This window comes from Lactuca sativa, chromosome 2, assembly GCF_002870075.4.
Source record: "Lactuca sativa cultivar Salinas chromosome 2, Lsat_Salinas_v11, whole genome shotgun sequence".
Taxonomy (NCBI): Eukaryota; Viridiplantae; Streptophyta; class Magnoliopsida; order Asterales; family Asteraceae; genus Lactuca; species Lactuca sativa.
In genome coordinates, this window is record NC_056624.2 from 156,314,288 (window position 1) to 156,330,752 (window position 16,465).

The window sequence follows — 16,465 nt, forward strand, 5'->3', positions numbered from 1 at the left end:
GTGGGTTGGAAAAGATAGAAGAAAGAGAAAATAGAAAAGCTGATGTGACAATGGATTGAGTGAGTTGGGAGGAAAGGACTCCCTTCTCTCTTAGTAATGAAATTGAAGAGCATTGCTATTATGGGTAAAAGATCAAATATCATGCCCAAATTAGTATTTGGTAGTGAGGATAGAATATGTTGCTATGCTCCAAAATTTGCTCATTATGTTATGTTATTGTGTCAAATATATCACTACAACAGAGTATTATAATTTCAAAAATAAGAAAGACAGGTCTATATGGTATAAAATTATACCGAGTGAAGTAGTTGTTTATGTATACATTGTAGGGTATGAGTCAAACACATTAAAACTTTTACTACATCAATTGTGGGACTCTTCCACTTCTATCATCCACATCATCAACAGGTCGAGAATAACTTAAATTTTCCTTCACAGTTTCTCTATTTACTTTCACTTTTGATCTATTTTGTTCTTGATCTAAACCACCCAAAAGAAACTTGAGTACTTTTATCCATGGCTATAAGAAGAGATGATCCATAATTACAATATTTTGAAACTAGAATGCGAAATATGTGAACAAATATTACTAGAACAACCATTTGAAACTAGAATGGGAAATATGTGAACATATATTACTAGAACAACCAAAAAACTGACACATAAGAAAATATTTTAAGGTTAACTACAGATGCTCTTTGTATTATCTATCATTGTTATCAGGTCCTTAATGGGGCCCAAGACAAGAACTTCATGTTGACCTTAATTACAAGTCACATTATAGGTTATATAACAGTGAAACAATGGGTGAAAGTAGGAAATTTTTGGACTTACGTTTACATGAAAGAAAGTATAGTTTTCTGTAACATTCCAAATCTTTTTGTAAATATGCCTAAAGAAAGCATAGTTTTCTTTGACCGATTTATCATAAAAGTATAACTATTTATCACCTACTTATCATAATTAACTTATGTTTATTTTCAAAACTAACCTATCAACTATTTGTAGGCGATTTTCATTTGAATGAATGGTTTAATCTGATCCGATCAAGTGTATACAAACTTATTTTATTTTCAAAAAATAGATCTGAATATTATGAACTAAAATAAAATTTATTTAAAATAAACAAAATTATAATTATGTTGTACGACTTGTATCCATTTTCACTATCCAAATATCAAGAGTTGATACATTTTAAAGAAAAACTTTGAAATTAAAAAACTTGAGTTGTCTAGTTTGCAACCACCAGTTATTTGATATCCTCCAATTTTAGTTAACTTTAATAAAATAAATAAAAGTAAATGATTTACCCGTGAAATAATAATGTATAAACAATGTTGAGAAAATAACAACATAATTTCATTCTATACAAAAAAAAAAGTTACGGTTCATAAAAAAAATGTTTTAATTGTTTTTATGGACCAATCTTTCTGATAAAATTATAAATTTTAGCAAATTAATAATTGAATGCATGTATAGATTATAAAGAGTTATAATTATAATGTCCCAAAAACCATAGTGAAAATTTTCATTTTAAAAAGATATTTCCATAAAATAAAAATGTATTTAATTCATTGTTTCAAAACATAACCATATAATTCAAAGTATTAGTAACATCTCTCAAACAAAAATCAACATGATCATGTGTACGATCACACATTCACCTTCCCCCGATCCTCTAATGTACCTAAAACATTTAACTCCACAACTATAGGCCAAAGTTTAGTGAATTTCCCAAAATACCTCACACAACAATACACATCTAGTGTATGCACACATGAGCCTACAATCTGACAGAACCACCTCACAAGGCCTACAGTACACCTGGACCACTCTCATTGGGCCTACATTCTAATTGGACCGCCTCACAAGGCCTACAATACACCTAGATCACATGGGTATCTTGTCCTACAACACAAAGCAGGACCGCCTTAACCTAACCACAATATGTCGACATAAGTAAACAGATAATAACCAGCAACACAAGCAATCATAACAGATCTATCAAACTAACAGATCATAACAACATCCTACATACAAGGATACATACTACAGTACAAAGTATAGTAAGAAAACCCACCTCCAAGTCTAGCAGACAAACATCACAGCTCACACGAATCCAATAACTGGTACTACGAGTCACATATACAACAGACAAGGACCAATCCTCAATCTATAGCCAAAGACCCTCAAGTTTACCTAAAGTCAAACTTGGTCAAAACTCAACGATCAACCGTTAAAGTTAACAGCCCAAAAGTTAACTTTGTTGGCCATTACACTGTAGCCAAGCATCTGCCACGACGTGGCAACCTCAGGACAAAACAATTGCGGGAACACCATATGCCACAACATGGTGAGCATATTGCCACATCGTGGGGACTATTCCTGGACACCTTAATAGATTAATCTCTAAATCTATTAAGCCACACACTTATCTCTTCTAGAAGGCTTTCTTACACCCAATAAATCATAAAAATTGTTGCTTATAAACATACATGTCAATTCCATGTCTTGAACTCTAGATAGGTCAAAATGGTGAAAATGAGGTCAAAACCTCAAGAATAGAATTGAAACTCAATAATAATTTAGATCTAGAACAAGCAACTACAAGGGGACCTCAAGGATCCATAAAGTTGTTAACTTTATGGAATCCATCCACTCAAACTATCCCAAACTTAGAGAATAGAGCATGAAACCCTAGATATAGAAGAATAACATAAAAAGATTGGAACTTGAGGACTTATAATGGTCCATAATATAAGAAAAGAGGTCGTGAGGTAGCTTGCTTGTTGGATCTATACATAAGGAACACCTTATTTTCCTTCAAGACACAAACAATCACCTCTTAAGCTTCAAGAACACAAAAATGGAGGCTAGGGTTTTCTTGGGATGAAAAGGAGGTGATGTAGGGTGAGGGTGTGCAAACCCTAGCCATTACATTTCTTAAATATAGGCGCTAACCTTGAAAATTAGGGTTTTCATGCAGCTAGCCGCCACGTCATGGCCAACACTCTGCTACGTCGTGGCGTCCTACATGTTGCATCAGGTGATGTCAGGTCGTGGCAAATACATATCCATGTCATGGCCACCAAAAACCCCCCTTTTATTCTTAAGTCTTAAGTATCGATATGTTTTTGTGGCTCCATGGTAAATTGAAAACCTAGACTTATATGCCTCCTCTAACAATGTATGACAGACTCCACCGGAAACTAGAACCCATACTCCTCCATACTGGATCAATAACATCCAACTGTCGGTGATGAATCTATCAATCTGACCCCTGATCTTCTCCTTCTTCCAGTTTTCCATCTTAATTCCCTCGGCCTGAGCCTCTTTAATCAAATCCATAAGTGGTGAAATTATGGTCATCCGTAAACATAAGCCTCAAATATAAGCACCAGTCGTCTTGCAGATAAAGGCATCCATGACCAGATTAGCCTTCCCCTGGTGTTAAATGATCTCACAACCATAATCCTTAACCATGTTCAAAGGCAACTGAGATGAAAATTGAAAAGAAGCCATGTATGTAACTTTTGAAAATCCACTGTCCCTAGAAGAATGCTTTTGTATGTGACTAACCCACTCACACTAATTGTTATGCATTTACATATTCTTTAGCATGAGATTGCCTAGTCCTGATTAGAAAATTATTATAAGGCTTGGGTGTTTATTTTATAATTAAGTGTCTCAATCCAAACTCCACCCCTAGAAGCATACCTGATGTATGCATCAAGTTTCATGTTCTACTGAAACATCGAGCATCACCCAGTGGCTTACCTTGATTGCATAGTCATAAGCGTAAGAGATACGTGTCTGGTCCTTAAATAACAAAGGTTTATGCATGTCCTTGACCTCCTAGACTGTGGTATGACATGGTACCAATATAAATTGACGATGGATTGTTTCTAAGATTTTCACTATCCTCTTCCTTGATGTTTATGATTGGCTGTAAAACAAACAATTAATGAAACATCTTTCCCCCATGTTAATGATATTGCTATGACACTGATAGTGAGTAAGACATACTTATTGCTTATGTCAAGGAATTTTCATATTAAACCATATGGTAAGGGAGTTTTCAGCAACCCCACATACGCTTATGTACTAAACCTCATAAAAATACATTGCTTTACTATATAAAGATTGCGGTTAGGAGATTCACGATTAACACTTGAAGATGTAGATTCAAGATCGACGCAAAATTTTTGATAAGGAAGCAAGAATATTGATTATCTTAGATCTTCGTGACAGTGGAAAAAAGTAATGTTCATTAGGATGAAATAATAAACGATAATGGAGGAAAGAAAACATGGAGAGTAAAATGAAAATGCAGGAAAGAAATTTTATTGACGATGATATATTTATAAAGTGAAAACCAAATCAAGTATATTGACAAAGTTAAAACAACATATTTTATATGTTTAATACCTAAACTTAGATGGAGATGTAATGTATATTCTCTATCTCTCTCTCTCTCTCTCTCTCTCTCTCTATATATATATATATATATATATATATATATATATATATATATATATATAGGGTTAGGATTAAATGTGAAAGGTAAATATAGTGTGAATGTATGACTTAATTTAGGCTCTTGGATCAAAAAAAACTAATGGATAAGAATGGATGTTGATTTCTCTTCATTAATGATTAGATTTTTAATGAAAAGATAGAGAAAAACGTTAATAGAGTAAGTGAGTCATTGCTCATGTATTTTAGAAAAAGAATTCGATATGTTATTTGCATAAAAACCGTTTCTTTCATTGAAGGCCTAACATCATTCCTTGTTATTAGGGAAGAATGTTGAAGATATTATCATTTGAAGATATGATTTCCTTAAATTAAACTCAATTAGCCATTATGAAATATATTGTATTCATCATTTTTAAACCTAGTTCAACATTCGACTGAGTGTTTATAATTGAAGTATAGAAGTGGAAATAAAGAATGACATGATCTTCAAGTTCAATATTACGATAGAGCTTCAAATCGCAGTTCAAAAACACAGTTGATGCACCACTGAGGCTTGATGATGAAGATAATTAGGATTTTCTCACTCCACCACCACCAGGTATAAAGTTTTTCACTTGATTCTTAAAGAATGACGTAAAAGAAAGTATTAATAAGTTGTGGTTCATTAATAAAAGTTGTTTTTTTTATTTTAAGGTTCGTTTTGGTGAATATTTTTAATGATGCTTGTCTTCGTAGTAGTAATCAGTTATTCTGAAATAATTTAATGTGTATCAACGAATTCATATAGAATGGACACTTGATTATTAAAGAATGATGTTAAAAGGGATATTGCTAAGTTAGGGTTTGTAAAAAAATGTTATGTATCTTTTTGGAATTGTAAGCTTTGTTTGGTGAATACTTTGAATGATGCTCGTCTTCATAGTAGTAATCAGTTATTTTGAAATAATGTAATGTGTGTATCAATGTATTATGGTAGAATGTACATTTGATTCCTAGCGAATAACGTCCAAAAGGGTGTTAATAAGTTAGGGTTTATATAGAAAAGTAGTTTTTTGGAATTATAATCTTAGTTTAGTGAATATTCTGAAATAATGTAATGTGTGTTTCAATGTATTTTCATAGGATCGTCATGTGCAGGTGAAGAATTTTATTTTATTATTTTGTATATGTAGTGAAATAAGTTGTAGTCAAAAGGTTTGTTTTTTTAATTGATTCTTTTAGAATGGGGTGGTTATAACAACTTTTTAAACCATATAGGGTTTTTTTAAATATGCCTATTTTGTGGTTTGTTTGGGCTTGTATGTGAATATTGTAAGAATTATAGGTTTTGAGCACGATACTGTTTTGTAGAGAGGTATATTGGAAAAACATTCTTTCAATTTTGTTTGATTATTACTATGGTTTCTTTATGAAGTGATCTTATAGTATAATAATATCTATAAGACTTGATGGTTAGTACAATGGTTTAGGTTGAACAGGGATTATGTATAAACATATTCTTGCAGAATTCTTGTTTTTTAACAATGGTGTTGTGGGTTGACTTCTCATAGAATGAGTTATTTAGTAGTTTTTGTGTTTTAACATAAAAGTTAAATTTGCATCATGTAATACTAATGTTTTAAGTTATTTTCATTGACAGAAGTAGTTTTAATTGCACCACAACCCAAACACTACCGGTAGTTGTTTTAAATGCATCACAACTGTAGCCACATTCGGAAGCTGATCAAGAATTACCAATGGTAGAAATTCTTGGAGAAGAACAAGAGGCTATACAACCGAAAGAGACACAAAAGAATTTATTGAAGGGGGAAGAAAATAAGAAAAAAAATAAATACAATGTAGAAGCACAAAATCTAGTTTGATGAGTCAAATCTAGTTTTTCTTTTGGCATGTGACAAATGCATATTAGCCTTAGGTATCATAGGATTATGTCTCTCAATGAATTCATGAAAAACATATTTTATTGTTATAGGAATGAGCTTGAATACAATGTGAACCCCACATTCTGTCATATGTAAATCTTTTCTTCATTTGATTTTTATACTAAATATGAATTTTTTCAACATTGCTGGTGTTGGACTTCCCTTATCTATTACATAACAACTATCTCGTAGTGAAAGTACCATCAGTCTTCTTTTTATTTGTTCCTAGCCTAATCTCAAAACCTGCTTCAAATGCATAATTTGTGTACATTTGTGTAGCTGCTTTAAATGAATCAACTATGTCGTTGATTTTAGGCTTTACATTTCATTAGTCTGCGGTGTATAGTAATTCGTCCTACCAGGAGATGTATAATCACTTACAATTACGAATTGTTCTGCAGTTGTACCATGTTATTTAATACAACACAATGGACATATCATACATACTTATAAAACTAGCATTTTTTCTTGAATCTCATGCATTTGAAACCCCCATTCTTTTTTCCTTTCACCACATTCATTTGAAACTCCCATGACTTTTCAATTTCTTTATAATAATAATTATAATTTGGTAATTAGGTTAAAAAAATATCAAATCTAAAGTGTATTCATATATAAACTAAATTTCAATACTAAAATAATATTTTTAATTCTACTTATAAAATTATGCTTTTTAACTTTTAACATATTATACTTAGTTTATTAGTTTTAATATATTGTTGGATGTAAACCATTATCATTTTAAAGATATAATTTTTGAATAATTTGTATAAAATACTTAAATTATTAATTAAAATATAACATTATAGGCACAACTTAAATATAAATTTTATTTAACTTAAACAACCCAAAGATTATTTTATAAATAGTTAAAAGTGATAAACTATAGTGTCTTTCTAATAATGATTGTAAGTTGGTTAATAAGGTTAAATAAATATCAAACCTAATGTGTAATCATAAATTGACTAAATTTCAATTTTAAAATAATATTAGTTTAACTAAAGTATTTCCTAAATATATTTATATAATCGTTAAAAAATTTCAAATAAATAGCTGAAAATAACTTATAGTAACAATAGTTAAAAATAACTCTGTATAAATGATTATATTGTTATCTTTAAAATCAAAAAAATAATGTTTGATGTTTTAAATAATTATAATAATAGTAATTAAAACATTAAGCAAATAAATTTTAAAAAATTAGTTAAAAATAACAACTATAAATAATATTAAACCATATATAATATTTAATTCTATTGATGTATAACTCGCGAGTAGAAGTCATTCAAATGATTGAGATTATGACGTTATAATAGATTTATATATTATCATATAATTCAAAATAATCAATATATTATATCAAACTAATATACGAATTATTATATCAAATTTAACAACAACGTTAGTGTTATATTTTAAAAATATATATATTTGTAAAGACTTCAACTATATAGGTGTTTCTGCGCATTACAATGTCAACTCAAATATAAATTTCAGTTCCATTTAAAAAAACTAAAGAATATTTTGTAAATAGTTAAAAGCGATAAATTGTAGTGATAAAAGCAAAACTAAATTGTAATTTCAACTTAACTAAAATATTTCTTAAATATATTTTTATAATCGTTAAAAGTTTCCAAATAAGTATCCTAAAATAACTTACAATAACAATAGTTAAAAACAACTTTATATAAATGATTATATTGTTAGCTTTAAAATAAAAAAACAATGTTTGATGTTTTAAATAATTATAATGATAGAAATTAAAACATTAAACAAATAATTTTTAAAAAATTTATTAACAATAAAAACAACTATAAATAACATCAAATAATATATTATATTTAATTTTATTCATGTGTAACTCGCGGGTAGAAGTCATTCAAACGATTGAGATTATGAAGTTATAATAAATATATATTATCATATAATTCAAAATAATCAATATATTATATCAATTTAATATATACAAATTATTATATCAAATTTAACAACAACGTTATTGTTATATTTAAAAAATCGTATATTTGTAAAGACTTCAACTATATAGGTGTTTCTGCGCAACGCGCGGGTATTCGCCTAGTATTAGTATAATTCTTTAAGAATATGTTTCGTTTAGTAGGCTATAAAACTAGATAATAGTTATGAGTAAAGTTTATGCAATATATGATTATACACATTAAACACAAATTTTAGTAACATTCTTATAGAACATAAAGAACATTTTTTATATTGGGTTAATCACTACATATGTTACACTAATATGATTCAAAAATATGACATTAAAATTTATTCTTGGACTATTCTTCATATCATTATCAATCAACTACTTGCAAATCTTAAAATAACACTATGTATTAACGATTGCACATGTTTCAACAACCATATTCTTATGCTATGTTTTTACAGATCCTTCAATCAAAATGTAACATGGTTTCTCTACACCCACAACAACTTCTTTTCTCTACTTTCTTATATCCAACGAAGGGCTTAAAACAATCATCATGAAATACAAGTTCCATACTCTTAAATGGAATGATACACTGCAATATATACAAGTCATATTACTATAAAAAATGACATCAATATCTCTATAAGAATGCTTAACTACTTTTTGCCAAAATTATTCTTGAAGAATATACTTTTCAAAAAGTAATAAAAAAACAAAAAAAAAACATAAATTCTTTGTAATTTATAGTAACATTGATTAAGAATTGCTAACCAAGTATGTAAATATTATAAATTTAGAAAAGAGTTCAACATAAGAATGAGTTAAATTGTATACTCTACCGTTTATCCATTCTTCAAGAATGTGAATTTATCTTTCACATATCAAATGAATATATGGTTTCGTGGGATTATAACTTTACAAAAACCTAAACCCTATAAAATTTAACAAAATTCCTTAAGAATTTATAAAATTACGTAAATACTCTAATGTATCAAAGAATTTCATTATGAAAAATAAATTAAAAAGTATAATCTACCATTTACCCATTCTTTAAGAAGATGAATGTATATTTCACATATCAAATGAATACATGGTTTCCTGTGATCGTAACTGTATAATAACCTAAACCCAATAAAATTTAATGAGAAAGAATACGGAAATTTTACCTTTTTTGAGTTTTTCTCCTTTCGTGAATCCCGTTGACAAATGTTCATCCTGATTTGTTTTTAATTCAAATTGATTTATAAAAACCAATAAAAAATACAATAATTAATTTGAGTTTCTTCGAATCGATTCTAATGGAGGATAAAGATACTTCTTACGATGTGATTAAGTGGTAAACGAATAAGATAAATCGGAAGAAACCGATTCAAAAAATATAACACACCTTCAATTGGCTAATATATCGGTTTGTTAATTTTAGATAAATGTTTTATTGATTTTAAAATTCTTAATTTACTCTGAGAAATTGAATTTGATCGACGGCTGATATTAAGTCTTACATTCACACAATATTTTGGGTATATATATATATATATATATATATATATATATATATATATATATATATATATATATATATATATATATATATATATATATATATATATATATATATATATATATATATATATATATATATATATATATATAGGGTCGGGAATCCGGATCCGGTAAGAACCCAAAATTTGATAGGAACCGCAAGGACTATTCTCCATCAATCATTTCGTCAAGACATAAATGTCAAACTCATTCACTTGGTCGTGACACGTTCACGCACGACGCACATCCATGGAACATAATACAGACTAGATAGAATAATCATGTGCGATGAATGTCCATTGAACGTCATTTAAATGACGGCTGATATTAAGTCTTACATTCACACAGTATTTTGGGTATATATATATATATATATATATATATATATATATATATATATATATATATATATATATATATATATATATATATATATATATATAGGGTCCGGAATCCGGATCTGGTAAGAACCCAAAATTTGATAGGAACCGCAAGGACTATTCTCCATCAATCATTTCGTCAAGACATAAATGTCAAACCCATTCACTTGGTCGTGACACGTTCACACACGACGCACATCCATGGAACGTAATACGGACTAGATAGAATAATCATGTGCGATGAATGTCCATTGAACGTCATTTAAATGAGTTTTTCTTTTTCTTTTTCGTTTTTTTGTTTTTTCTTTAATTTTCTATTTTTTGTTAAAAAAATTTCAAAAAAATAAAAATAAATATATGCTCGGTTTTAATGTTTTTATATTTTTTTCGTTTTTTCTTTATTTCGGTTCTTTTAATTAATTTTTTTTTATTTTTTTTATTTTTTTTCGTTTTTTTAATATTTTTACTACATATTTGAAGATAGTATTGTTTTTTCTTTATTTATTTTATTTATCTATTGATTTTTTGTTTGGCTTGTTTTATTTTTTAAACTAAATATCGGTTTGAGTTTTTAATGTTTAACAATTATAAAATTTTAAATAAGAAGAACATTAAAGATCATAATATTTTATGTTAATACTTTTTTTAATCATATTATTTTTAGATCATAACATTTTGAATCAAATTAGTTTGAATCATAATAATATTATGCATCATATATTTTTGGATCATGTTAATTTGGATCATAATATATTGAATTAAATAAATTTTTTTGTTTAATACAACATTTAGATCATTTTATATTTTGAATCATAAAAAATATAGTAATTAATGATCATTAAATATTTGAGTCAAAATATTTTTAGATCATAGAAAGTTAAGAATCATAAATATATCGAATCATAAATATTTTGAATAATCTTTATTTAGATCATATTATGTTCAACATTTTTTTTAAAAAAAATTAATATTTTAAAATCAAGTTTGGTATCTAAAACACCTTATTTTTTAAAAACTCATTTTACAAAGTCGTTAGAATAGTGAGTAGAAGTATTCCTTAAATTTTTATAATTTTTAGAGAACCTTTTTCTGAGTTTTTTTTATATAGATAAAAAATTAAAAATGACTTTTTTTTTTCAAATTTTCATGATTGTATCTTTTTGTAGATTATTAAATTTTAAGAACTTTGGTTTTTTTCTAAAAATCAAAGAAAAAAATTTATGACTGAAAAACTAAGTGGGTGGAAAAAAAAACCCACCACTCAATAAGGGTTACATGTTGGCTGGACGCGTATCAGTGCCCGGAGATGCAACATGGGCCGAATTTTCTTTTTCTTTTTCTTTTTTTTAATTTTTTTTACTTTTGTCACTTGTACCCTCCAAACAACTAACATTTCCGGAAATTATCAAAATCTCGCAACTAATTACCAAAATATCATCATCTTGCGAGATTTTGAAGATAAATAAAATAAAATATTGGCCATTTTGAAGATAATCACGATTCCTACCATTTTTTAAGTTTCTACTTGATCACACACACACATAATATATATATATATATATATATATATATATATATATATATATATATATATATATATAAAGGAAAATTTTCTTTCTAAAATAAAAAATTTAATACAATAATATTTAAATTTTAAGTCGTCCAAACCTTTAAGACCATCTCATTGGCAACCAAATGCTTGGTTGGTTGCCATATTTCAATTAAAAAAAATAAAGAAGTCCTTTAAAACCCAGGACTAAGTTGCTCCACCAAACCTCAAGTTGTCATTTTCATTTCTTTTTTATTTATTTATTTGTTATAACTCTTTTACACTTTAAACATTATGTTGTAATTAGTTTAATTTTATTTTATTAAGAAAAAAACAAAACACATTAAAATACATAAAATAATTTTGTCTACAAATAAAGACTGATATTAATATATTTTAAGAATTTTTTTTATAATTTTTTTATCTTGTCTATATAATCTTAAAACAGTAGAAAAAGTTGGCTTATAAATTGAAAAATATATAATATTTAGATTGTATAATATAATAAAAATCAATTATAAATAATATAAAAGTTTGGTTTGGGTTAGGTTGTTAATGAGAGTGAAAAGTTGGTTTAGTTGATTGTATAGGTGGAAGAGAGATAAATTATTTTTTTAATTGATTATTGGGTTGGTTTTGGTTGTGAATGGGAGTAGTCTAAGATGAAGTGATATCAACCACCAATAAAATAATAAAAAAATTTGAAATTGTCCAAACTTTTAAGCTGAGAATACAATCAACCAATGCATATAGTTTTTTATATCTACTAGGGATTTTGACCCAACTCTCTTTAATCGATAATTGAGTATGGTGAATCAAAAAATTGGCAAATATCTCTCGATTCCGGCTAGCCTTCCCTAAAACTATACATTGCATTTCTCTCTTTAAACATTAATCTCCACCATCGTTTCGACCACTATCATTTAACTTATCAATTTCATGTCTTTCTTATATATGTTTTAATTGGATTTTCAGGACTCCGGTGAAGTCGGCACCACCATTACCACATTCTGTTCCGGTTGCCCCCTCCATGTAAGATTTTGATAGTGCCGAATCAATGGATGGCGAGTCCCCTGTAGAAACTAGATATGAGAGATAGATAAACGAGACTAATACTTGAGACAATTTCCTGTTCTTTTTATCCAATGCAACTTACAATGCATTTAAAGGAAATATTGCAACTAACTTAGACTAGGAATTAGAAACGTGCAAGAAGGAAATAGCTAACATAATGTTCCTAAGAAAAAGGGGAATGCGACAAATGCAAGCATACTGGAAAAGAAAACATGAGAACTAGTTTTTTTTTGGAACGACAAACTAATATAATCTTAAACTACTCCTAAATCGACTTATGTCTCCGACGAGACTTGAACCCTCAACCTTAAGGAGGGAGGGCAATGTCTATGTCTTTGATGAGATCGTGTGTATCAATCAGGGCCGGTCCAAAGCTATGGTGAGCCCAAGGCGAAAAGAAAAAATGGGCCCTTTAAAGTCATAAATACAATAAAAATTAGTTCGAAATAGAATGATATAAAATTCACTATTAATATTTGAAAACACAAATATGGTCACAACATTACAAAAACAACTCTTTTAAAGGAAAATATTTCTCCTAGCCTTTCTAGATGCCAAATCATTAATAATACTATCCAAATCAATTTTATATAACATGTCTTTCTCTATACATAACATTGCCAATCCGTTCAACCTTTCTTGCGACATCGACGATCTTAGATAATTTTTCAATAACTTTAACTTTGAAAAAGTTCTCTCTGCAGATGCAACAGTTACAGGAATGGTTAACAAAATTCTATATGCAATAAAAGTATTTGGGTAACAATCAAGAGCTTTAACAAAGTCCAAAATATCAACAACATAAATTATATCATTAGGTAAAATCATTTTTAACACTTTCAATTCTGAAAAAAGCTCACTTGAATCCACATCAGAAACATTTTCTTTAGAAAAAGTAGTAGCAAACTTTATACAACTTTCTTTAAGTTCACTTTCACTTAATGACTTTAATTTCTTTGAATCATTTAAAAACCCAAAAATACTTTCAAAGTATGTTCAAATCTATTTTTTAATGAAACAACTGCTATATCCACAACAACCAAAAAATAATTAACTTTTAAATACTCTTTAACCGATTGTGTTTCTTCTTCATGATCACTTTCATCAAATTGTTTTTTTTTCTAACAATACAACGTTTTGATGGAAATGTGGCTCTATACCCATATCAAGTGCAATAGTTTTAGCAATATTCATACTTGATGTAAAACCTTCATTTTTATAATTTTCAAAAAACTTCATAATATTTTCTATTTGGTTAATAGTAGTATCAATACAAATAGATTTAGATTGCAACTTTTTACTTACAATATTAATTGCAAATAAAACTTCATACCAAATAACCATACCAACTAAAAATTCAAATTTCCAAAAAGATTTAAGTAAGCTTTTAGCTTCACTTTTTGACTTTGGGTCATCACATGTTGTACTTAATTAGCAAAGGACCCTTTATTTGAGGAGCTTGAAATCTAATTGCTTTTATACTTTTAATCCTACTTTCCCAACGAGTATTAGATAATGATTTTAAGGTTAAAGTTGGAACATTATCTAACAATATTTTCCATCTTTTAGTAGAACTACAAAATAATGTATAAAGGCGTTGCACAATTCCAAAAAATGTAACAACTTTTTCACAAGAAAGTGTCATATCACTAGCCGTAAGGTTAAGACTATGGCAAGCACAAAGCATATATAAAGCTCTATGATTAATTTCAATCATTCTTTTTTGAACCCCTTGGTGTTTTCCTTTCATATTAGACCCATTGTCAAAACACTTAACCCCTTATATCATCCACATTAAGATCTAACAATTTCAATGCATCTAATAATTCATTAAAAAGTTCCAAACCAGAAGTATCATCTACTTTTAAAAATTCTAAAAAATATTCAAAAACTTGTATTTTTTTAGAAGAAAGATTCACACATCTTACAATCAAAGACATTTGCTCTTGATGACTCACATGGGGAGTACAATCAAGAACTATAGAAAAATATTTTGCCTCTTTAACTATTTTAATGATAGAATTTCTAACCGCGTCACCTAAAATAGAATTAGTTCATTTTGAATTTTATAGCCAAGATAATGATGATGAGTTTCAGTATTTTCAATTCTTCTTATATGATCTTGCATTATACCATCATATTCAACCATCATTTGGATTACTCCTAAAAAGTTACCATTGTTATCTTGAATTTTTTTTTTTCATTAGACCCTCGAAAAGCCAAATTATATTTAGATAAGAATTTTACAGTTGCTATTATTCTTCTTAATACTTGTCTCCAACGTTTTTTTTTCTTTTATTATTTCTTGTTGTAATTCGTTATCAATTGTAAGGTTTTTATCTAATCTTCGTTTTGCTTCATTCCAATTACTCATACAAACAAAATGTTCATTACTATTTTCATGTTCTTTAAGTCTCTCACTAAGATGTTTCCAATCATTATATCCTTCATTTGTTAAAAAAAACTTTTTTGATTAGTAGATTTAAATATTTTACAACAAAAACAAAAAACTTTATCTAAATTTTTATAGTATACTAACCATTTTCGATCATGTGACAAACCATTATTTAACTTTCTAGTATAAAATGCATAAGAAAAATGTCTAGAAAATATATCTTTAGGAAACACAAGATTCATTTCTCTTATTGGCCCTTTTTCAATTAGAATATCTCTTGATTTAATATCAAGAGTATCCCAATTTCTAGGGTCAAAAATATCTATAGATTCATTTACATTAGTATTTTCTATATTTATATTAGTATCATGTTCATTTAAATTAATTTTTTCTTCATTCAAACTAGCAACATTTTCATTTATGTTTTTATCTTGTCCATTCAAATTAATATTTTCTTCATTCAAATTATGAACATGTTCATTTAAAGTAATGTTTTCTTCATTAACACTAGCGACATTTTCATTTAAGTTAGTATCATGTACATTCAAATTAATATTTTCTTCATTAGAACTCATTGATTTTAAAAATTTAACCATAGATCCTTTTTCTTTTTGTAAAGAAGCCTGAACAATTTTTTGTTTTTTTCGTTTTTCATTACCGGATAAATGTTTTTTAGAAAACGTTTTATGATTGACAATAAAGTAAAAACTACTTTAAGAAAAGAATACAACTGATTTCTTTGACTTCTTTGTGAAATATGTTGAACTGTTGAAGCCTAATATTAAAACAAGCTGTAAAAATCAATAACGAAAAACATTAATACGATAACTAAAATAATATCAAAAATCAAATAATCAATACATCATATTACAATGTTACCTTGTCAATTACTCAAGTAAGATATTTAATAGTGTAGAAATACTTTGAAGGTTTGAACTTTGAAGCTGAAATTCTGAAAGAATAAAGTCACAAGACAAACATTAGAAATTTTGAAGGTAGAAACATTTATTTTCACTAATGCAGAAATATGATACAGTAAAAGAATAGAACAAATTGCCAAAGCATATATCCAAAATATCCAAAGCAAAAAATAATATCATGGATTTCATATATATAGGTCTGTTAGTTTTATGACAAATCAACAATAAAAATAGAGAGCATAATATGGGAAATTAA

The 16,465-nt window shown here is 27.6% G+C and overlaps 1 protein-coding gene across 1 annotated transcript; it reads right to left on the reverse strand.

Moving 5' to 3' along the window:
* Nucleotides 1-358: 358 nt before the first annotated feature.
* LOC111883363 (uncharacterized) lies at nucleotides 359-15,864 on the reverse strand. The gene is made up of 7 exons (XM_023879687.1): nucleotides 15,456-15,864; nucleotides 15,166-15,339; nucleotides 15,028-15,057; nucleotides 14,672-14,767; nucleotides 14,026-14,102; nucleotides 13,612-13,848; nucleotides 359-520 (listed from the first exon to the last, which is right to left on the reverse strand). The coding sequence occupies exons 1-7, from the start codon at nucleotides 15,862-15,864 to the stop codon at nucleotides 359-361; spliced, it is 1,185 nt and encodes a 394-aa protein (XP_023735455.1).
* Between the last annotated feature and the right edge of the window lie 601 nt (nucleotides 15,865-16,465).

Coding starts and splice junctions, on each gene's coding strand:
- LOC111883363 (XM_023879687.1), bottom strand. CDS start 15,864: ATGAGTTCTAATGAAGAAAATATTAATTTGAATGTACATGATACTAAC. Junction 15,340..15,455: donor TACTAGAAAGTTAAATAATG/GTTTGTCACATG, acceptor TAACAAATGAAG/GATATAATGATTGGAAACAT. Junction 521..13,611: donor GAATTTTGTTAACCATTCCT/GTAACTGTTGCA, acceptor CTCTTCTTATAG/CCATGGATAAAAGTACTCAA.